Here is a 23,683-nt window from a genome sequence, read left to right on the forward strand (position 1 = left end):
ACAGGCTTTGAACGAGGGGATCGCGATGGAGATTTATTTACTTTCAGTCATTTTAGCAAGTATCCTCGTCATACCATTCGCCCTGAAAACGTTTTCCCCTTATGTTTGGAAGGATATTCAGTACTTCGGGGACCTGGTGAGGATTTTAGTGAAGTTTGTTTTGAGGCGAAGAAGGAGACCCTTTTTCTTCGTTTTGGACCGTTTCCTGGAGCAGACCGCAGCGCATCCGCACAAGCTCTTCATTGTGTTTGAAAAGGAAAGCTACACATACGCGCACACAGATAAAAGGAGCAACAAAATTGCCAACGCGCTCCAGGCTCACCGCGGGTACAGAGCCGGGGACAGCGTCGCGCTTTTCATGGGGAATGAACCTGCCTTCGTGTTCACCTGGCTGGCCCTGGCCAAACTGGGCTCCCCTGTGGCTCTGCTCAATCACAACATACGCACCAAGTCCCTGCTGCACTGCTTCAACTGCTGCAAGGCTAAAGTGTTGATAGCAGCCTCAGGTATGCGTCCGTGTGCTTCCTTTTAAAGTGGCTACTTTCACTTTACACATAAAGTTGAGGCACCCTTACAGAAAAAAAACAAACAAACACATGAACTTCTCGTGTTTTCAACACGGGGCACATATGATCACATGTATGACACATGTTTACCACAAGTTACAACTTGGGTGCCAAACTCATCATTTTACAGGTACAGGTTATAGGTTTGGCATTGGGCATGCGAAGGACTAAACAAATATATTTTTATTTGAATACGATTTTCTAAACCCCCACACTAAGTAAACGCAATGAGCATAAAAGGCACTCGAATTGGAAATCATCTTTCATCAGATTGTAGAAAAGCTTCTGTCCTGTAGTGGTGACTTTTTAAAAGTAGAGCCAATAAAAATGTGGGACAAAGGGGCAAGCCATAAAAATGCTGTGCAGTCCCACATCAAGTGAGACACCTGGTCACCCTTGTTGAAAAATATGATAACAGGGGGAAAATATGTGAAGTATTCACATGGCCTTCTCATTATACTATGAAGATGTTCCAAAATCATGTTTCCCATGTGGGCAAAATACATGTTTCACATGTGCACAATCACGTGATCTAATGAATTTTTGCACAAATTCATGTGTTTTTTCTATAAGGGAGTGAAAAGACACTTTTAGCTTTTGACCTATGGGGGACACAAATTATGAAATCCGTTACAATATCAGAAGTGCATTGATAAAAGTATGCTGTGCAGAATTAATTACACTATTGCTGAGTTGCAGTGAACTATGGAGATTGCTCTCACATGGCTTTATAATCTAATCTAAGACTTGTATTTAATGCATGTACTTTATGTCCCTTTCCAGAGTTGAAGGAGGCGGTGGAGGACGTGCTGCCCTCGCTGACAGAGCATGGCGTCACCGTCCTCCTGATGACCAAACACTGTGACACACCTGGAATCGAGGGCTTCTCTGAGAAGGTGGACGAGGCATCAGATGCCGCGCTGCCTCGATCCCTCAGATCCGACATCACATTCAAAAGTGCTGCAGTGTATATTTACACCTCTGGAACGACAGGTATCAGAGTGGCTGCATTCATCTTTTTGTTTGCCAGTGTTGTGTGATGATCTGTTTCAACGACAGCAACAAGAACATATCAAATGCCTTCAGTATACTGTTGTATTCCAGGTCTCCCCAAGGCAGCTGTGGTCAACCAGAACCGCCTTTTAACAGCTCTGGCTGTTTTATCTTCAAACGGTGTGAATCCCAGTGATGTCATCTACGTCAATCTGCCTCTGTACCATACAGCTGGATTTATTATTGGCTTTATTGGCTCCATTGAGACAGGTGAGATGACCGAGGGGTTTCTACGATGGCCCTGTGTGTTCTCAGAAGTAACAAAGAGCAGAATACTGGCAGTCACTAAATTAATAAATAAAAAGAAGTCGAAAATCTGTATCCACACTGGCAATATGTGAGGATAACTAGAAAATTCAATAATAAAGATTAAAAAAAAAAACCATAGCAGGGACAAACAGCATATAAAAGAGACTATAATACAAGCTATTAAGTAAATAAACTTACAAAAAAGTTAATGGGAGCAAATAGCATCGGAAGAGCAATGACCATATTAACTGATTTTGGAATTAATGTTTTCGAAAAGTAATGTAGAAACTTGTCATAAATAAGTACAGACAAGTCCTCCAACAGTTATAGAAAATATCCCAACAAAAGTTACGTCTTTTTGGACTCTGTCTGTAGTGTGTGTTGCTTCGCTCTGTGATAAAAATCTCTCATTGAAGGGTGTACAACTTCACTGAACTGGAATCTAAGAGAACATACATCGTCAGCCCACTGGGGATTTTTCATCTTTGTTTCTTATGGTGCTTTTGCCAGTTCCTGGCCTACTTCTAGCAAAAATTGGAAGGTCTTGGCCCATTGTTCTTCCTGTGATTTGCCCCTATCAATGTTTTATGAGACCCCCTTTTATCCAACGGGGCAGGTCATTCTCAGGTAGACTCAGTTATGTTGTTACGTGTATTATTTCCGTATGTTGTGACAATGCTAATGATGGCTTAAGACTGAAATGCGTCCACAATTTTTTTTATTTATTGATATGCGAGTGCCGGTATTTGGCTCCGTTTTGATTTAACCTACAACCATGCACTTGTAATCGCTCTAGATCTGTCAATTGTGCGAGCTATTTTTCTTTATATTTCTACCTGAGTAAAAACAAAATACGACTTTGTGAGGTCTGTGTGAGATTCCTCACAGATGGATGAATCCTTTACTGAGCTAACAAGGAGTTGTGATTTTGTTCTTACATTTCAGACTATGTTAAATAACTGAAAGATTTACTGTGTACAGTGCTACCACCACTGTTGACCGCGGTAGACATGAGTCAGCTGTGTTGTGACTTTAGAATCATTGTATTTCAGGCCAAACTGTTGTACATTTAAATTCAAGTTGCAGAGCAGCAGTGCCAGGTTGAGCCGTTGTCACACATTACTGGCATTATATAGTGTCTTAAAATGTGATAATTTTGACATCTTTAGATCAACTGATGGATTAAGAGTTTCTTTGTGTTGTTAAGATAAAAAACAACAACATGAAAACCTTTCTGGATTAGATGAAAAACGCATCGTCACAAAGTTTAAAACAAAGCTGTTAGCCATTAACTCGTTAGGATGTCAAAATATCATAAAATCATAATTATTGACTTTGATATCTGACCACTTAAATCTGTACAGTGTTTCCCTTTTTATCAAGCTTCATCAGAGCATGCAGGGAAAGGCAGGTAAAAGGAACTTCCAGAATTACTGACCTTGTAACATGCAGGATGCAATAACTCAAGTAATGCACCAACTGCACGTACTGAAGTTCATGCAGATTCATGACGGCCAGTTGCAACACCTTCAGGTTCACACATGACCTAAATATGAGGCTGCTGCTGCAAAACTATAAACTAAGTTCAAAGTATTTTCTATGGCATGTGACACAGAAGTGATCCCCCTGCTCCTCCTCTTCCTCGGGTTATCCTGTGCCCTGGTGGAGTCCAAGAGAAAGAGTCTTTTGTCACCTTGAACCAGTAATCTGAACAGATCCTTTTAAGCTGCTTTTTTTTGTTTCCCTTCTAAATAGTGTAACACCACTGTTGTATGTCTGGATAAGCAGCCTGAGTAACACACTTATTAGAAGATATTCAATACTGGCCAGAACATTCAAGGTTATGTTTTGCAACACAAAAAGTGAATTTTTTTTGTCTTCAATTCAGTCAATTCAAAGTGTACAGTAAATGTCATGTAAACTTACTTGGATTAGTGTAGTTAATACAATAATGGCATTTGCAGATCAGTTCACAAAAACAATTAAAGTATAATCCATTATTCTTTTTTCCTGTCTTATTTTGAAGGGTCAACTATTATTCTGAAGAGGAAGTTTTCTGCTTCACAGTTTTGGGACGACTGCAGGAAATACAACGTGACGGTTGTCCAGTACATAGGAGAGGTGATGCGTTACCTCTGCAGTACACCAAAGGTAAGTAAATATTCCTCGTAAACTGTTTATTTGTTGAGTTTCTACCTTTAATTTTGAAAGATCTCGACCTCACTATTTCAAGTGAGATTATGAAATTAGCATTATATAAATAAACAAGATAAAGTAGTAAACTAAATTAGAATAATTCTCACTGGTCTCACTGGTTTCACTGGCAGGATAACAATATTTCAATGCCATGTCAATAATATTTTGCTGATTTGAAGACAATGGCTGTGTCTCAATTTACATACTTACAAACTTACACCTGACAGTGTGTATGTTTATTGTGTGCATGAAACAGAGGACACAAAAACATATTCATTTTTAAGTAAAATAACCAAATAATGCCAGCAGACATGTTGGCAAGTGAAGCATTCAAATTTTAGGGTCATTTCCAGTAGGTGCAGTGTTCAATTTGAGGTGACAAAACCCCGTTGAAATTCATGCAGGACACAAGTGTAGTGACACAAATGTTTAAGTGTACTAACAGAAGTAAGCAAATTGCGACACAGTTCATATTTTTTTTCACCAATTTTAAGTATCTTTTACTTCCCTTTAAAATCACTTGTGTAAAAGCCTCTGCAGCCGTGTCCTGATCATGTGACAGTTAAATCTCTCAACTGAAACCCAACCAGTGGTGATCTATAATGGTTGGCAGGGGGTTAAAGTTCATGCTCCCTCTTACTCAGGAGGCAGAGGAACCCGAATAGACTGCACAGACTGTAACTGGACTGTAACTAAAAAGAAAAATGTAATTACAGTGAAGTTGTGAAGGAGCTGTCATGACGTTATAAGTAAAGTGTTGTGTGACAGCTCATTCAAAAATATTGGTCCAACGTGTTGACATATATGTTGATATAGATATATTTTTCCAGCCCTGTTTAAGGATCGTTATTTGTTTAATGCCAGTTTTTCATTAACTTGAGATGGTTTAACTCAGACAAGTTCCCACGGGGTTCTTGGCATGGCCCTGTGGGCCTCTCCTCTGCCGTCTTAACTACTACAAAACTTATTCTTGGAGACAGCTGCAGAGGCAGAGCACCCTGAACCGGCTCCAGCAGGCTGCCATTGGGACAGAACTAGTCAGAGATAACTTTCCAAATCTGTACATTCCCACAGCACAGCACAGCACAGCTGGCTTACCAAAATAGAAATCGTTAAATCTCAAATATCGGGTTCCAGCTTTCTGCGGGGATTTCTGTGGGGATTTTAAGCAGCAAAAAAATTAATCAGACATTTTTAAAGTCCCAGAATGAGTGCATGCCTCTAGATTTCTGTGCATCCTCCTAGTTAGGAGCACTGTAAACATTCTTTCTTCATATATGCCATTCAGAGTATCTAATTACATCACATGAAGTGCAGTCTCAATTTACTGCGTGACCCTCCACGAGTCAGAGGCGGTGGTTTGTCTTTATCTGGTCACCTCTAGGAATAGATGCTGGCCTTTACTTTGGAAGACCATATTAAGTAACTTGGCAACCAAATCTTCTTGTACTAGTTGATAACTTTAGGGTCAATTTCATCACAGTAAATGGTATTTCTTATGTATTATTTGTGCTGTATGTAAAGAGCTGAGTATTCTGAAGTCAAACTGAAGTAGTGACAACTGGTTTCTGGTGTCAGATTCTTACATATAGACAGCGCTTAATCAGAAAGGCACACAATTATAAATTATAGCCTAATTAGATGGCTGTCTGTTTGTTGTAAAGCATAGGAGTTAACATTTGTGTTTGTGTAAAAGTGAGTATTATCACATTTTACTACCCCCTTTTAAAATGCTGACACATGGTTTTTGGTCCCATTACCACTATTTATTCTGTACTGCTGCAACATTGACTGGCGACCTGTCCATAGTGTACGCTGCCTCTCATATTAATGCTGCTTTGACTATTTCAGTTTGTTTGATATGGAAGCATTTATTTCTGTACTTGCAAAATGTTTGATCTGTTCATTTCTGATTTTTTTCTGTGAAAATTGCAGAAAGACAAAGACAAGGACCACAAAGTAAGACTGGCAATTGGCAATGGAATCAGAGCTGAAATATGGAGAGAGTTTCTCAATCGCTTTGGGGACATTCAGATAAGAGAGTTTTATGCCTCCACTGAGGGAAATGTGGGTTTTGTCAACTATGCGGGGAAAATTGGAGCGATTGGACGAGTCAACTTTTTTCATCGGGTAAGTGAGATCATCCAAAATCATGAACTTTTTTAGATTTTCAGGTTGTGTCTAAATTAGCTCAACTCAACTTAATAGCTTTTTCTGAACTTTCAGTGGCATCCCTCATTGATCCATTGATCCATGGTTCAACTGCTGAAGATGGTCTTATTCTATTTGCTGATTGTAGTAGAGGACCGTCAGCTTTGAAAAAGCTCACAAATGGACCTTAAATCGAGATTATTTTGACCACATGCTTAAACATTTATTGTGGCTTAGATCGTTTTCTTAAGTTTAAAATTGTTTATTCAGCATTATGATTGTATATTGTAGTGTGCTGTGTCACGGTCCGGTTCAAAAACCATGACTAAACTGAGGACACGCAGGTTGAAGGCCAAGCAAAACTACTTTATTCAAACTTGAACAATGTTAAACCCAAAAGAACAAAGGAAAACACATGATGTGTGGCAGTCAGTTAAGTCAGTAATGGGATGGACGTCTGTCTGTCTGTCTGTCCGTCCCCGATCCGTCTGATGGTCGGCTCCAGCCTCCTGCAACACAGAGCTGGAGCGTATAGATCAAGAACAGGCAGGCCATCACAGTAGACAACGGTGGCTTATTCTGTCGGTATAAATTATAGTGTGCACATATCTTTACTTCCTCCTGCAGAGGCTGTTTCCCTATACTCTAGTCAAGTATGACACGGAGCAAGATGAACCGATTCGAGATGCTAATGGCCTCTGCATGGAGGCGCCCAAAGGTGAACAATGACTGCAGTTATTTACGTGAATGACACAGCTGTACAAATCATTTAAAATCTTATCTCTGAGAGTTTCAAGCTTAGCTTGGCTTTTTCTTTTCTTTTAAGGTGAGACAGGACTGTTGGTGTCAAAAATCACAGACATTGCTCCTTTTGTCGGCTACGCCCAAAATGAAGAGCAGACGGAGAGGAAAAGACTGCGTGATGTTTTCAAGAAAGGAGATCTTTACTTCAACACTGGAGACCTCATGAGGATCGATCAGGACAACTTCATTTACTTTCAGGATCGTGTAGGTGACACATACAGGTACAGAGCTCCTGTGCACTGAGTTAATTAATTGTTTCATACTGCAATTTCAGCCATATTATTCAACCACAAATGAGACTCGTTTTTCTAGACCACTAATAGAATTTTTTTCCTTGTCTTTATTCCCCATCTTTTTATTGATTTTAAGCTGCTAATATGTTCACAACACATTTACAACCTGTACAGTAACGACTGAAGGGAGTTTTCCAAACCCACTGAAATACAATAATAATACAGTTAATACCTTTCCTTTTGACCATCTTCGGAAAAGGCTTTGAAAAACTGGGCATTCTTGTATTAGTTATCCAGACTTTTATTGTACAAAGAGAGGATGTGTTTTTCTCCCACATTCATGGACTTGTAAATTGTACTTTTGCCTTCGGTGTAAAAACAAAAGTTGTAACTTGTTTGAGTCAACAGGTGGAAAGGTGAGAATGTGGCCACAACTGAGGTGTCTGACATCCTGACGATCAGTGAATGTCTCAAGGAAGCCAACGTTTATGGAGTCCAAGTGCCAGGTGATGGTCATATCCTCCGGACATTTTACTTAACAGTGTGTTTAATAGAAATATGAATTCTAGATGGCAGAACACATTAGACGGACATTGATTTGGTAATGAATTATCTAATCTTTTTCTATTTTGTGTGGTAATGTAGGGCATGAGGGGCGGATAGGGATGGCAGCGGTCACCGTCAACAAAAATGCCCAGTTTGATGGAAGTAAAATATACAACCATGTGGTCAGCTACCTGCCCTCATATGCACGACCTCGATTTATAAGGATACAGGTAATTTTATTACACACTTAAGTGCATTGCACTTTTGTTATATTTTGATATTTAAAAATCAAACGTTGTTCAAAATAATGTAAATAACAAAGTCTGTGATCAATGTTCATCCCATGAGTGAGTGTACTTTCCTTCTGTCTAGAATGCTGTGGAAGTGACAGGGACCTTCAAGCAGATGAAGGTGAAGCTGGTGGAGGAGAATTTTGATCCAGGACGTATCCAGGACCCTCTTTACATCCTAGATGATAGTGCGAAGAGCTACGTGCCGCTGACAACTCTGGTCTACAGCTCCATCATATCAGGAAACATTAAACTATGAGCAGGCTCCAACTGTGCAGTCTGGCTGCATCGGTACTTTTAATAATTAACTTCCAGCTCAGGGACACAACAGATTATTTTAATAATACTAATGCCAATGTTTGTGTAGTATTTTTTTTATTTAAGCAGTACATGGAAATCAGTTTCATATAAGGGTTTATATTATAGGGGCTGGAGTCAAACTGCAACAGCAGCTGTTTAATTTTATAAACGATATATTTACTCTGACGTAATGATATAAATAGTATATTTACTAGAATGATTTCAGATTTCTAGTATGAGGACTCCTGTTACTTAGTGTAATATTGGTGTTGAGATGTGTTTAGGGATGTTGTCTTCCAGTGCAGTAAATACACAATATGGAAAAACAGTGTCAGTCTTCATAAAGAACTAACTGTAAGTTAGTGGCTTTCGGACTTTCCCTTATTTATAAAGGAATTCAGTTTTCAGAGATGTGAGTAGCAAGTGATGGTTTATGAATTACAAAAATATATAGAAAGAGGCCTAATATGAATTTTATGTGCTACATAATGTAAATATACATTTCTAAAAATTAAAGTGATTCTTACAATTAAACCAGAGCCAGTTTTCACATTTATGCGTGTTTGTATTTCACTCATTATAGTATAAGAATTCAAGGAGGAATTTCACATGTGATTGGCTTGGAAAAGTCACAAGGTGGAGACAAATACTCATGCTACCAGAGCCTCTGTCCCCAATGTGGTTGTAGTATAGAGTATCATATACATGCCATCATAAATGTTGTAAAAATGTTGTGTAAATCAGTGCTAGCAACTAGAAATAACAGAAATGTGTTCAAATTCATGTGCATTAATCTGCTTCTATAACAGTCCCCACAGCCCCTGGAAATGTTTTCCATATGACTGGAACCTGGATTTGCTCACATTCAGCCAGCAGATCACTGGTTAGGTCCAACACTGATGTTTCACAGTAAGTCCTGGCTCGCTCACAGTTAGTGTTCCAGTTCATCCCCAAGTAAAACTACTCTTGTATGCCGAAGCACTAACGTGTAATAGAAGGGCCCGAACCTTAAAAGAGAGTACCAGACTGATAATAATGGGCTCTACATACCTTTTAAAATGCACAGTTTTGTGTTTATTTTGTACTGACAGTGAAAACCTATATCTGTTCACTGCCCTATAAACTGCTGCAGGTACAACTTGTACACTGTCAAGTTCAGTTAGCTCTAATCAGGCTAGTTCAAAAGTCACTTTTTCACTGTAAACAAAGGTAAAATCATCTAGGCACAGGAAACCAGACTAAACACACAATAATAGCCTTAAAAATAACCTAAGAACAATGATTTGACCCCTGCCCTCTGGAACCTTTGAAACCATCTCAGCCATTGCATTGTTGGTGGGTGTAATTATCGTGCAATATAGCCTATGTCTGAGATGGTTTTATTCTTTTATAATCTGTTTTCTGCTTTAGATGAAAAAAGTCTCACAGGAACTCAGTCTTTGATTTAAAAGCTGTAAACGTTAACAAGCCTTTTTACAATTATACTGCCTCAGCTAAACGGCCACAAAGCAATAACCTCAGACTGTACGTCATTCTGATGTTTTAAAAGTAGGCCTATAATTTGCTTAATGTTACAAATGGTTACATGACAGTCGAAGTAAGTGAAATGATAGTTATGACAAATGTGTTGCAGTAAGTGTACAGCACCCCTATTCTTTGTAAGGTCTTTTAATGTGTCTCAAGTGCAACAACAACAAAAGCATTATACGCAAGTCCTTTTCATAGTTTTTGTACTTTTTCTCAAATTTTTGTTTTTTGGTGAGATATTGGATCATTTATTGAACTGAAATCATTTGAGAAAGTTTAGGAAACAGAATCACTATTTAATGGAGCTGTTAACAACTCAGGCATTTGATGTGACTCCTTCGACACAATGCATTTTGTAACACGTCAGAACCACTGGTTTAATCTTTAACAATCTTGTTCCATTGTGTCAAATCTTAATCTTAATCTGTAAAACAAATTGAGTGGAGTAGATACTGTGATATTCCCCTCTGAAATGTAGTGGAGCGGAAATATGAAGAAGCATAAAATGGAAATACTCAAGTAAAGTACAATTTGCCTACCTCAAAATTATAGGTATGCAGTAGCCTACATGACAACATGTATTTGGCTACTTTCCACCATTGGTCTCTTTGTAGTTGTTTTAAGACCTTTTGCATCTGTTTATCATTGTTTTGTGCCTCTTTGTGGTGGTTTGTTAGGAAAAACAAGAAATGTTAACAGTCATTAACATATATATTTTTTGGGTTAATCTGGACTCTGATTATCTGGACTTTGAGTCTGTAATACTAAGAAAGTTTTGAGTTTTATGGCACTTTAAACAGAGCCTCTTGACCAGTTTTTATACACCTTAGCAATATTTTCTTTCCTAGGAAGAAACCCGCCTTCCCGCCTTACTCTGCCTCTGATTGGCTGACCTTGATATCGTTATCCTAACTCTAAACCAATCCTTACTTTTCATGCCTTAACGTTGTCAACCTAAACACCGACGGCAACGAGTACTAGCCAATCAGAGGCAGAGGAAGGAGGGTCATAGCTTCACCATTCAAAGAAAAGTTGGTTGCCCAAATCCCGTTCAGTGGTTCATCATGTTTATTTACTACAAATTAAAGTAAATCACTCAGACAGGAGTGAGGCGAGCTCCACCCCGCATACCTTTGCTCCTCTGCCAATCAGTGAGCAGACAACCGAAAACCACCAGGTGGGACTTCTTACAAAAGGCATTAGCTGCTGTCGAAAACATCTGCAACCTCTTTTGTTTCACCCGCAGAGGAGGAACTCGTTCAAAGTTCAAGAGGCGTAAACGGGATAGGTTTACATATAGCTGTTATTCGCTGCAGAAAGTTGAACCTTTTAACACCAGCTGCAGGAGGGAGACTTTTTTTCCCCCTGGTTATAATGATTGCATATATTCTATTCACCTGTTTGGCAATTTTGCCATTACTGGTTTACTTGCAAAACCCTTATTTTTTGAACGATTGTGGTTACGCAATCACTGGATTTAAAATCGGCAAACGCCTGGCCAAAATCAAGAAGAAGTTTTCCAGTATTTTGGATAGTTTTCTGGACCATGTGGCGACGCATCCTCATAAGACGTTTATCATTTTCGAGGACAGCTCCTACACTTACAGCCAAGCAGACAAAGAAAGCAGCAAAGTGGCCAGAGCTCTGTCGAGGCATGCCCACCTGAAGCAGGGCGACACGGTGGCACTCTTCATGGCCAACGAGCCGCAGTTCGTGTTTATGTGGCTGGGCCTGGCCAAGCTGGGATGCACAGTTTCTCTTCTCAACCACAACATCAGATCTAAATCCCTGCTGCACTGCTTCTCCTGCTGTGAAGCGAAGTTCCTCATCACCGGTGCAGGTAAGATAGGAAACTCAAAGTGAGACAGACTTATCTGTGATATGTTTATGAAAAGAATTTCAGGTTTTCTGCTGTATTTAGTAGCGGTGCATAACGGGACTTCCCTTTCTAAGTCATTCATATTTCGACCAAAAAAAAAAACAGCATTTCATTTCATATAATTTAATTAACACTTGTCCAACATACAGGAGTCTGGTGCGGGAAGGAAATTATTGCTCTTTGACAAATTATCAATGATGTTTAATTGTTTTTCCCTGCAAAAATTAAGATTTTAGCTGCAGGGTGTTTAAAGTTTAGCCTGACTGAGGCCAAGGCTGATATTGATATTTAGGAGTTTGTATATAATCTGATAATTAGTCAAATCATCTAATACTATACATTTTGTGGTTTAAAATGTGGACAAATATGGAGACACTGTTTCTAAAATACCTCAAACTAGGAAGTTCAGATATGACACATGCACCAATACCAGTATTTATGGGCTGAGCTCTGAACTAGGGGTTACTGAAAGCATGAGTCAAAATCTTTTTTTTTTTTCATTTTGTGCTGACGTAGTATGTTAAACTTGAAGCTTTGCTTTGCTTCAGTCCCATGATTCCCCACATCCTTTTGGATTATTTTTTCCTTCTTATTGTCCTGTACTGTCCTCCTCAAAGGCTTCACTAGCTCTCTTTTGCTTCTCTCCTTCTCAGACCTACAAGGGCCCATCGAGGAGGTGTTGCCCACCTTGAAGCAGGATGGCATCCGTGTGTTCATCCTCAGCGAGCGCTGTGATGTGGACGGCATCGAAACCCTCTCTGATAAAATTCAGCAGGCCTCAGACGAGCCTCTGTCGCCCGAGCTGAGGGCCAACATCACCCTAAAGAGTCCTGCGCTGTACATCTACACCTCAGGAACAACAGGTAATCTGACGGGTTTATCTGACCTTGGCTCTCTAATCTGTGTTTGTGTTTCTAGTGTGTGGGGGCCTTGTGTGACAGAAGTGTGACAATAGAAATATACTACATCTGCTTCTAACAGCTGCATTATCTTTCAGGGCTTCCCAAGGCAGCGGTAGTTAGCCATGACAGGATGTGGAGGGCAGGTTTTCTTCAGCGTTTTGCTGGTGTGCGCTCCGACGACACCCTCTACTTATACCTGCCTCTCTACCACACCGCTGGTTTTATCATGGGGCTTTGTGGAGCCATAGACCACGGTAATGCATGAAACACCACTTACAAATGATACTACAAGTACAGATTCCCATCCTGCATGCTAATAATACCAGAGTTTATTCAAGGTTAAACCAAGAGGTATACGACCTTAAAAAACAGGCCGCTTGGCTCTGATTTTTACTGTTTGTGTTTCAAAGTCCTAAAGTTCAGATTACAAAGTTTACGGCACTGAGTTGAAATCTGTGTCTCTTCATTTCTAGGCCTGACTATTCTTTTAAGACGCAAGTTTTCTGCCTCCAACTTCTGGAATGACTGCAGAAAGCACAACGTGACTGTCGTTCAGTACATCGGGGAGGTTATGCGCTACCTCTGCAACGCACCAAAGGTAAACATCAGTGTAATATCAAATTTTTATTTCTAACAATACTCTCATATCTTTCTTTGCATTTTAAATCATTTTATTGACATTTGCACGACCAGCTAGCACCAACTTCAGTCAGATATTTTGCCGTTAAAGGTCAACCTGATTTTTTAATTTTTTTTATCCTTGTCTCACCTCTCCCTCGCATCCCTCCCCCCCTTCCTCCATCCCTCCTTTTTTAGAGAGACAATGATAAGGATCATAAGGTCCGGTTGGCTCTGGGGAACGGGATCAGGGCGGAGACCTGGGTTGAATTTTTGGAGCGATTTGGGGACATTTGTATCTGTGAATGCTACGGAGCAACTGAGGGAAACGTTGGCTTCATCAACTACGTCGGTAAAGTTGGAGCAATCGGCAGAGAGAATTTTTTCTACAAAGTAAGTGGAATAGATCCTGTTTATTTGTTTAATGTTTCAAAATTTAACACCATCGTCATGTTGGTTAAGTTGGAATTCTTTGTCCATTTGCATAATTACAATGTCCTGTAAATAGTATATATACACAGCAAGATTCTTTATAGAACTAATTACAATTTTTTTTCTAAATTGTTTTCAGAGGGCGTGTCCATATGCCTTCATAAGGTACGACACAGAGAAAGAGGAGCCAGTCAGAGACTCCAGAGGATTTTGCATTGAAGTCCCAAAAGGTGAGCCCAGAAAACTAAAGCCCCCTCCTTACCTTTTAAGCTCTTTTACTAAAACGGTTTGTCGCTTTCACGTACAGGAGAGACTGGTTTGTTTGTGGGAAAAATTGGAGCGCAGACTCCTTTCAGCGGCTACGCCAAGAACAAGCAGCAGACGGAGAAGAAGAAGCTAAGAGACGTGTTTGAGAAGGGAGACCTCTACTTTAACAGCGGTGACCTTCTGAGGGTCGACAACGAGGGATTCATCTACTTTCAGGACCGCATTGGAGACACTTTCAGGTCTGTGGGTGACTGAAAACATTTCTTATTGTAGGTCAAATTGTGCTAAAGGCAGAACATGACCTGGATGAGTGGTTCCCGTCAGTGGGTGAATGCTATTTGAATGCTTTTGAATTTTTGAAAGTGAAATGGGTGGAAAATAATGTGTATTTCATCTCTGGTAGCTGAAGTTAGAATGAATAACAAAACATTATATTTGAATGACCTTGAATTTATGTGGCAAGATTTCAAACAGACACGCTGGTTGTGGTTACTCTTTCTTTCCTTGTAGTTAAAATGTAATGTAATCATCTCAGCATTTTTTTTTTCACTGTTGTCCCTGATTGATTGTATTTAAATGACAACAAACTGTCTCAGTTATTAAACAGTTATGCATTTACTCTGTTTGGTCATCGAATACAGGTGGAAAGGAGAAAACGTGGCAACCACTGAGGTGGCCGATCATTTGATCACAGTGGACTTCATTGAGGAGGCTAATGTCTACGGTGTGAAGGTGCCAGGTAATAATAACATAATTAGTAATTATTTCAGATTTATTAAGGACATATTCCTTAGAGAAAAGGTATCGGATTATTTCATGACCATTAGGGTTGTTTAAAGGTTTAATAAGGCTTCCTGGACCTTTACAACCTTCCACATGCACATTCATCTTTTATCAATGTAATCATCCTGCAAATACAGTTAAAATCACAAATGTAAGCGGTAATCATGTCCTTGAAACTGCCTACCTGTTTTGCTGTAGCATGACACACATAAAGAGCTGCTTATACTCGCATCTTGAGATGAGTTCCCTTTTTACTTTGACCTTGACTGATTAGGACACGAGGGAAGAATTGGAATGGCAGCCCTGAAACTGAAAGAAAACATGGACTTTGACAGCAAAGCTGCATATCAGCATGTCAAACACTACCTACCCAGCTATGCAAGACCACGCTTCATTCGCATACAGGTGAGCAAAATCCTGCTGAATTCAACTGCAAAATTATAACACAAGCAACCCTTAAATAAGCATTGATTTTTCTCCGGCAGGATGCACTGGCAGTGACCGGGACCTTTAAGCAAATGAAGGTGAAACTAGCAGAGGACGGCTTCAACCCCGACGTCATCACAGATCCTTTATTCTACCTGGAGGACAATAAGGGCTACATACCTATGACCAAGGAGATATTCAACTCCGTCACAGAGGGAACACTCAGGCTCTGAATGTGTTTATTGTTGGATTGTCAACCTCCAAAAGTGGATTTAATTTTTAGGAGATACAAGAAGAAAAATAATGATAAAGAAACTGTACATTGAGCATGCATATATATACACAGCACATATCATGAGCTACTTTAGATTCCGAGTGGAAGGTTGTATACAGAAATTTGTGATTGAAATACTTTTTATGTTTACTAATTTCATTAAAAAAAACCATGATTGTAAATAAACAAAGCAATCCCATATCATTGACACTGTTAATTGGTGACATTGCATTATGCTGGCTCAGCACGAATACAGCCCCCCCCAGAAGCAATGACTTGATTATCAACAGCGGGTGTAAACTACCGTGCATTGTTTTCAGGATCACTACAGGAGCGTGGGTGCAGTGGCAGTTTCCAGTGGGGGAGGAGAGGGAGCCACAGGAGATGACGGCATACAGTTCATTCTCCTGCAGGTGGAGGACAGGTGTTTTTGAGTTGCCTGTGAAACCTTCAGAGGGCAGCAGAGCTGGTGCCGACCACACTGCACCCACTGGTTGCAGAAACTGGGCACGCTGTAGAACTTGGTCAGCTTTTTCAGGACCTGTTTGCCCAGAAGATTTGAGGGCATCTCTGTGATCTTAAACATAGGAGCTGATCCTGTTGTTGATGACACGGGGTGGCCACCTGCAGCATCTTTGAGACCAGGCCTCGTTTCAAAGTCGTAGCCAGGCTGCGGCCCGATGCAAGAATAAGGCAGAGGCTCGCTGTTGCAGCTAAGAGAGCGCATTGGTCTCCTGGAATGATTCCAAGTCTTGTCGATCCACAGCTCCACTTGAGCTTTCTCCAGTCTGGCAGCAGCATCCTCGTTCTCATCAGACCTGGTGTCTAAGTTGAGGTCTTGTTCAGCTCCTATTACTTCATCTTCCCCTGATTTTGTCTGGCCAGCATTATTCAAAGCCTGCATCTCATCCAAGAGAGTGGAGGCTATTTTAGAGATATTACCCCAGTCCTTAAGGATGTCATCTGCAGTAGTGAACTGTGAGGTCACTGTAAATCGGATGATGTGCTTGTTGTGAATCTCTGCAGGAATGAGGTACATGGGGCCTGACCGGGTCAGTCTCCTCAGGAGCTCCTCGGTCAAAGCATTTCCTGCCTAAAGGAAGAAAATATCCTTAAATGACACAAAACATTCTCAAATGTTTCGGGGCCAAAAAACTTCCAATCAAAACTAAAAGCATTTTCTGCAGCCTCAAGTCAAAGTCTCCACTCTTTTTTAATGAATATAAATATTGTTCTGATTTTCACCTCTGCTTCATAAAACTAGCTGAACTGAACGAAAGACACTCACCTTTGAACATGGTGCAACTTGGATGTTTGTACATCTCAATAATGATAAGCCAGTGCAAGAGGTGTTGCATAACAAAGATAAAACTTAATTCAACATGAACATCTTTATAGTTTACTGCTTGGTGCAAAATCCATGAAACATACTTTCAGACAGAAGACCACCAGGCCGAGATGCCTCTCGGCAGGAACCTCAAAATTTGGGTCACTCTTTATGCGAGACTCCAGGAGCTTTGCCATCTCGATCCCCTAAAAACAACAGGAAAAAAAAATAATTCTAAAATCTTACAGAGCCTCACGTTAAACACACTTTGTTCAATGGAAGGCATTTTATATTATTTGACATTTATGGCTGAAATTGTTTCAAGAAACAAGATGAATGCCACTTACATGTCTGATATGAGCCTGCAGGTTTTTCAGTCCAAAGGAGCGCATGACAAACCAGAGTTTGAGAGAACGGAAACGTCGGCTCAGGGGAATTTGCCAATGCTTACCAACAGAGAAAGCAGTTAAGTTTAGTTAATGCATGACATTGCACTAAGATAGTTAAATCTGTTATTTGGTTAAGACCCAAGATATCATACCATAAAGTCAGTGGCAGCCTGTGAGTTTTCATGTCGGAGATAAAGGGCATCCACGCCGAAAGTCTGTATGAGCTTAAATTTATCTTTAACCCTGAAGAAATAAAGTTAAACCAGCTAAGAATTCTTCACGTTGACATCAGTTTAATCAGTTTTTAATCCTACTTCAACTTTAAGATGTAGACATGGATCTTGTTGAGGAAGAGGTGAAATAAGGTGTTATTGTTCTGACTCACCAGAAAGCTGTGCAGTCAAAATGGACCATCATCCACTTGGAAGGGTTAAAAACAAATGAGTGTGCAAATTCAATTCCCTCCAGGGACCAGCGCAGCTCAGGGCAGAGGTACGCTGAGCCGGCATACGCAGCATCAACATGGAGCCACAGTCCCTCTTCTTCACCTAGGAAAAAAAAAAAGAAGTTTATATGCAAGTGATGTGCTTCTAATGCATATCAATGGAACAACTCAATCTCTGACCTTCAAACTATGTTAAAAAAAAAAACAGACATAATTTTGGAAGTAAAAATTGAAGACGCACACACTGGTCCCAGTTCAGAGAGCTTGTCGAAGGCACACACTCCTGTCGTTCCCAAAGTTGAACACAGCTGAACAGGAGAGAAATCAAAATCCCCAATGAGATGTAACATTTAATGTCAGTATTGTACTGTGTATATAATTACTTTTAAAACCATATACCACTATTTCCTCACGTTTTGGCACTATAAATAGTAAATAATCATTTTTTTTCAGTGTTATAGACTATTTACCACACTGACACACAAAGATTACTTTTCCATATTTTCTTCCAATCTTTGCTTTTTTTTTTGAAAATACTAGAATACTAGATAGTTTTTCTTTTCATAAAATAATCTCATCAATAAGTTTGGGAAAGAAATTTCTCTTTTAACAGTGACAAACAGCCCCTAACTATATAATGCTTTTATTAAACAAGTCAAAAGCCAAAAATGTTGGCGCTGGATTAATTTGATCTTTTGTCGTATTTTCTAACTTTCCCTTTAACATTAATAGGTCATTACATCTTTATGAAGATAGGATAAGTGAAGTGTAGTAAAAAGTACAATACTGCCTTCTGAAATGTTGTGGAGTACAAGTACAACGTAACATGAACATTTAATCATTTAAACATTTAAACATTTAAATCTTCAAAGTACAAAGAAGTATAGCACTTGAGTAAATGTACCGAGTTACTTTATGTAACTTTTTTTTGTAAAGTCTGAAGCAAGAGCAGGTTTAAAGGTCGGCTGGGTGAAAGCGCTGTAAAAGTTCAGATTGATGGGAGAGCCATATCTTTCATAATCTCCTGCAATGAGGAAATTGTCACCCCAAAGAAGTGAAATAATTTTGCTTGTCCACTGCAGTGGATTGCTTAAGTACTGCTTTGTAAATTGCAGCACTCTGTATGATCAGTCATGACCTTACATTTCATACTACAACAGTGTATGCCTTTAAAAAAAATGGTAAATAGTGTGAATCCTACTGCACACTATGTGATGTCAGCTAAAACCTAGAAAACACTGGTGTGATTCTCAAATTCTCCACACAAACACCCCTGTTAAGCCATAATGTCCACCGATCACTAAGTGTCAAATACATACCATGAAAGGGACCAGTCCCCTCCTCGTGTCTTCTTGAATGGCTTTTTTCAAAGTGTCTCCTCTCAGAGACAGCTGCTCATCAGTGGGCAGAAACCTGATCTTCACCAGAGAGATCAGACCGGCCTTCTCAACCGAGGAATGAGCCTAGAAAAGCAGTTGTACGTCAAATCAAGTTTCTTAGTTTATTTCCTTTGACTAATGGGAAGTTGTTGTACAAGAAGTGGCGACAATAACCTGATCAGAAGCGTAGGCCACCAGTCTTGAATTTAGGACCGAGTCATCCACTTCCTGGTCAAGTTCGGCCCGTAGCTGCAGAATTTTGTCTTTCCTTGCTGCCAACAGTGCAACCAGCGTGCTCTCACTGACTGTGCTCTAACAGGCAGGTCAGGAAGAAGAGAAGGACAATGAGCTCCCGGTAACCACAGAGACTACTCTATAAAGGTTTTGGGTTTGAAGATAAACAAATTGAGGTGTTGCAAACCTGCAGTATACCTCCACCTCTGCTGTCTGGATGATGATGCAGGAAGAAGGAAGGGAGCCCAAGAGCTTTACACAACCAGTCCATGACATGCATTTCCAGTTCTGTACATGCTGGGCTGGAGGCCTGTTTACAACCAGTAGAAATAATCAGGATGGTACTTCATTGTTGTGATGTCTTTGATTGTTTTCTGGTAAACTGCGGTGTGTGTTGTCCCCTTACCCAGGTGAATCCAACACAGTTGATGGCATCGGCCAGCATATCCCCGAGCATAGAGGGCCATGAAGTCAGACAGGGGTAGTAGGCATGCATGTGAGGGCTCTGCCAGTGAACCACCTGGCAAAAAGATGAGAACGTATTTACTTCCTTGCCATTAACTGCATTTCAAAAATGATTTTAGTGAAATTAACAGATAGAATTCATTCAAAATAGAATTTCCTGCTATGATAGGTGAGAGTAGGAACTTACGCCCGGCATGATGACTTTCTCAATGTCACTGAAGATATTGTCCCAGTCCTCCGGCTCTGCAGGTGCAGCGTCAGGAACAAGCTCCTTCATGTAACCTGGTTTCACATCTGGAATGACCCTCCTCTCCCTGATGGAGGCCATGTACAGTGTGATATAGTCCACCAGCTCCTTACCTGATCAATAATAGACACTGTAACAGCTGGGATAATATTCAAGTTACACGTATTATATATACGGATCTGACCCGTTGTCATTATTTGCAGCGAAATGTAACATTAACAGAGTCAAAATGAGTCAGTGTAGGAAAAGGATCGTGTGATTACCTCTGCGATTGTATTCCTCTGCCTGCATCTCTGGAGATGACACCTCTTCAAGTTAATTTTTTTTGTGTGCAACAGGTGGCAGCAGTGATGCTGTATGTATTCAGCAGCAGAGATCACAGAACTATATACACTCTGTGGTGAGGAACACACCCTAGTTCTGTGACGTATTTGAAGCACCAAACAAATGGCCCCTATGTTCTTGTCATCACCCATTTATTCCACATTTGTACTGAATATTTACCCTGCTCTCTTGGCGATGATGTATTAATTTAAAACCTCTGTGAAATGATTTTGGATTTAGTGGAACAATATTTTCAACAGTATAACAGGAACCAGGCAGTATTTTAAAAGGGGACGCCAAAACCAACCATGTTAAAAATCCAAAGACTTACAACATGTGCTTGGATAGCACAAATGTCAAGGAGTTAACGAAGCTACTACCAGGTACGCTCTTGACTTGTCCAAGAAGTCTGAGGGTTATCATCCACACAGGGTCTTTTGGCATCCTGCGAAAGAGAACAGGCTCTGAGACTCTGAAAAAAGATTTCACACCGCTGCTGAAAACACTGAGTGTCACAAGATGTGTTTATTTCCGAACCAATTCCTACTTGCAAGAAAGGAAGTGAATCATTCAGTAGACTCCTGATCCTGAATACATGGCTGACATCAACATGTCTCAGTATGGGATACGTTTTATTGACAGTTTTAACACTTTCTGGAACTGTAAGGAGCGCCTTCAACCTGTGAACTCATGTGAACTTCACTGGATCCAGACTTCTCTGCGCCAACGTCAGGCCACTGGAGTGCCCTATCAAAACATGATAAGGGCAAAGGCAAGGGATCTCTCCCCCCACGCAGCACACACAGGACAGAGCAACAAACATGGCAGTGCACACCAATTCAAATGACATGGTTGATTCAATAACACTCGGTCGTCTGTTTTGAATACTGTCGCTCCTTTGAAGGTCAGAAACAAGTTGACTGTTCGAGTCTCCCCGTGGTTAAACAATAACAAGGTGAAAGAGAACAAGAGAAGTTGTTGGGCAGCTGAAAGAAAGTGGCGGAAAACTGGACTCCAGTTTCACTGTGATAGATACAAGGAAGACATGACTTCCCTCAAGAATATTGTTCTCCACTATTGAGCAGCTACTCAACACCCCCCCCCCTCCCACCCCCGTCCCGCAGGTCTCGGCATCAAAATGTGAAGAATTGGGACCGTTCTTCAGAAACAAAGCCACTTCAATTAGAACCAGTATTCCTGCTGATGTAAACACTACGAACTCCAAAAATTGTGTAACACAGATACAACCATGGACAAATGTACTTGCATCACATTAACTGAGCTTTGTAAGACTGTCACTGGGTGTAACCCCTCCACTTCCAGTATTGACCCGATACCAACAGTATTTTTTAAGCAGGTATTCAACAGCATTTCAAGTCATGCCCTCCAGATTATAAACACATCTCTTCAAACAGGCATTTTCCCAGATGCCTTCAAAACAGGGATAAAATCAGAGGTAACAAGTCTGGGTGTAATCTTGGACTCAGATTTAAGTTTCAAAACCCACATTAACAAGGTGACGAAAACTTATTTTTTTCTATCTAAGGAACATCGCCCGGTGCGGCCGTTTATAAATCAGACAGATGCTGAAAAGTTGATTCATGTCTTCATTTCTAGCCAACTAGACTACTGTAATGCACTTTTTATTGGCCTATTAAAGAAAACAACAGAGACTTCAGCTCATCCAAAACTCTGCAGCTCGAGTGTTAACCAGAACCAAGAGGAGAGAACACATCAGTCCAGTTTTAGCTGCTCTGCACTGTTTACCTGTAACACAGGTTTGACTTTAAGCTCCTCCTCCTCACATACAAAGCTCTTAATGGGGTCGGACCCGAGTTACATGGCTAACTCTCTGGTTCACTATGTGCCTTCACGAACACCGAGATCCTCTGCTGCTGGCTTATTGGAGCCAAAAGAAAATTGATTCAGCTTTTGTCAGCTACGCTCCAAAGCTGTGGAACAAACTACCTGTTAGATATCAGGGAAGCTGCTCAGTTAATACTTTTAAAAGAACAAAATGTATCACTTTACATCAGCCTTTAACTAGCTACTCTTTAAGTTCTCTTGCACTTGAACTACTACGCCTTTAAAATGCATATTTCTTATTTTATTTTTGAACTCTATTTTTGTTCAATTTTATGCATTTTATCTGTTTCTTATGGATCTAATTTATTTTCTATATTTTTAAATGTTCCTTTATATCTGGTTTTATGTGAAACACTGCACGTCATTTCTCGCTGTAAAATACTTTCTTTCTTGAGCTGCATTTCTTGTCTGAAAGGTGCTATACAAATCAAGCTTATTATTATTTTGGGAAATATTGTATAATATTCCCTTTCTCTCCTAATACCACAGTTAGGCCTGAGTCTGGAGTCAGCAGTCATTTATCTGAGCTTAGCAGAACAACTGGAAACATTGGGAAACAAGAAGCTTGGCTCTGTCCAAAGTTAACAAAATTTCCAGACTACAACCTCTAAAGATCAACAATTAACTAATCTCTTTTGCAATTGGTATATGATTGCCGTTTTAATCACTGGACTGTACTTGACTTGGAGCCGTAGCAAACAGACTCCTGAAACTCACCGGTCCGGGCCAAGAGCATTAAGCATACATTTTCCTGCAGTGCGTGTTGTGTTTAGCTGAGCTAAAAGTGAATGATATAAACTTTATTACACCATGAACGTCTTGGTAAAAAAAAAAAAAATTTGATACAATTAACATTCATGGCTATTTCCTCGTCTCATGTTTCATGAATGCATTACAGAAGTTTACTGTGAGAGCAAAAGCAATATTTGTATTTGATGACGACTTCACAAACCAATTGAAAGGTGAAATACTGAGGACATTGTGATGTGGAAAAACATAAAGCCACGAATGAACACACAGTAGAAGGTCAAAAAAACATATCATGAGCGCATTGATGTCACAGCTTATCGCTGCCTTTCTAAACGATGACAAAAGCTTGAGCAGCACCTGGACTGTTCACACACTGTGCTGTTTACTCTGTTTTGTGCTCGACATGTGACAGCGCTCATGTGGATCGTTGGGGAAACCAAAAGTTGGATCAAAACAAAACCACAATTCAAGCGCAGAGAGAATATGATGAGAGGGAAACAATTTTCTGAAAGTAATAATGCACAACAGGATGTTTATCTAGGCTTTTGAAACAGAGCCCACGTGAAAAAGATCTGCATGAAATTATATATGATGTAAAATGTTGTGAATGGTTTCTTTAATACCTGATTATGGCCCTTAAAATTAAGTTGTTTACTTTAATAAACATATGATGTTGGGCTATGAAAGGAATGATAAACATGTAATAAAACAAACACAAAATATAAACACACACACAAGCCGGGCACTGGCTCATAGGAAAG

General features: G+C 40.1%; 3 protein-coding genes across 3 annotated transcripts; 2 read left to right on the top strand and 1 right to left on the bottom strand.

The window, feature by feature from the left end:
• On the top strand, positions 1 to 8,916 carry LOC138213318 (long-chain fatty acid transport protein 2). Its single transcript, XM_069174343.1, has 10 exons — positions 1 to 506; positions 1,350 to 1,559; positions 1,671 to 1,829; positions 3,895 to 4,019; positions 6,000 to 6,194; positions 6,843 to 6,933; positions 7,042 to 7,240; positions 7,661 to 7,758; positions 7,898 to 8,028; positions 8,171 to 8,916. Exons 1-10 carry the CDS (start codon positions 26 to 28, stop codon positions 8,345 to 8,347), a joined length of 1,866 nt encoding a protein of 621 aa, XP_069030444.1. The 5' UTR covers positions 1 to 25; the 3' UTR covers positions 8,348 to 8,916.
• Positions 8,917 to 11,131: 2,215 nt separating this feature from the next.
• On the top strand, positions 11,132 to 16,689 carry LOC138213311 (long-chain fatty acid transport protein 2-like). Its single transcript, XM_069174333.1, has 10 exons — positions 11,132 to 11,755; positions 12,448 to 12,657; positions 12,792 to 12,950; positions 13,170 to 13,294; positions 13,513 to 13,707; positions 13,886 to 13,976; positions 14,054 to 14,252; positions 14,655 to 14,752; positions 15,071 to 15,201; positions 15,282 to 16,689. Exons 1-10 carry the CDS (start codon positions 11,290 to 11,292, stop codon positions 15,453 to 15,455), a joined length of 1,848 nt encoding a protein of 615 aa, XP_069030434.1. The 5' UTR covers positions 11,132 to 11,289; the 3' UTR covers positions 15,456 to 16,689.
• Positions 15,746 to 20,273, bottom strand: hdc (histidine decarboxylase). The gene is made up of 12 exons (XM_069174331.1): positions 20,246 to 20,273; positions 19,923 to 20,095; positions 19,677 to 19,790; positions 19,458 to 19,580; positions 19,211 to 19,348; positions 18,977 to 19,120; positions 17,899 to 17,965; positions 17,598 to 17,760; positions 17,365 to 17,455; positions 17,171 to 17,269; positions 16,928 to 17,029; positions 15,746 to 16,589 (listed from the first exon to the last, which is right to left on the bottom strand). The coding sequence occupies exons 1-12, from the start codon at positions 20,271 to 20,273 to the stop codon at positions 15,822 to 15,824; spliced, it is 2,010 nt and encodes a 669-aa protein (XP_069030432.1). The 3' UTR covers positions 15,746 to 15,821.
• Between the last annotated feature and the right edge of the window lie 3,410 nt (positions 20,274 to 23,683).

This window comes from Embiotoca jacksoni, unplaced genomic scaffold (assembly GCF_022577435.1).
Source record: "Embiotoca jacksoni isolate LCO1_2020_lvr unplaced genomic scaffold, fEmbJac1.0.p SCAF_6, whole genome shotgun sequence".
NCBI lineage: Eukaryota > Metazoa > Chordata > Actinopteri > Embiotocidae > Embiotoca > Embiotoca jacksoni.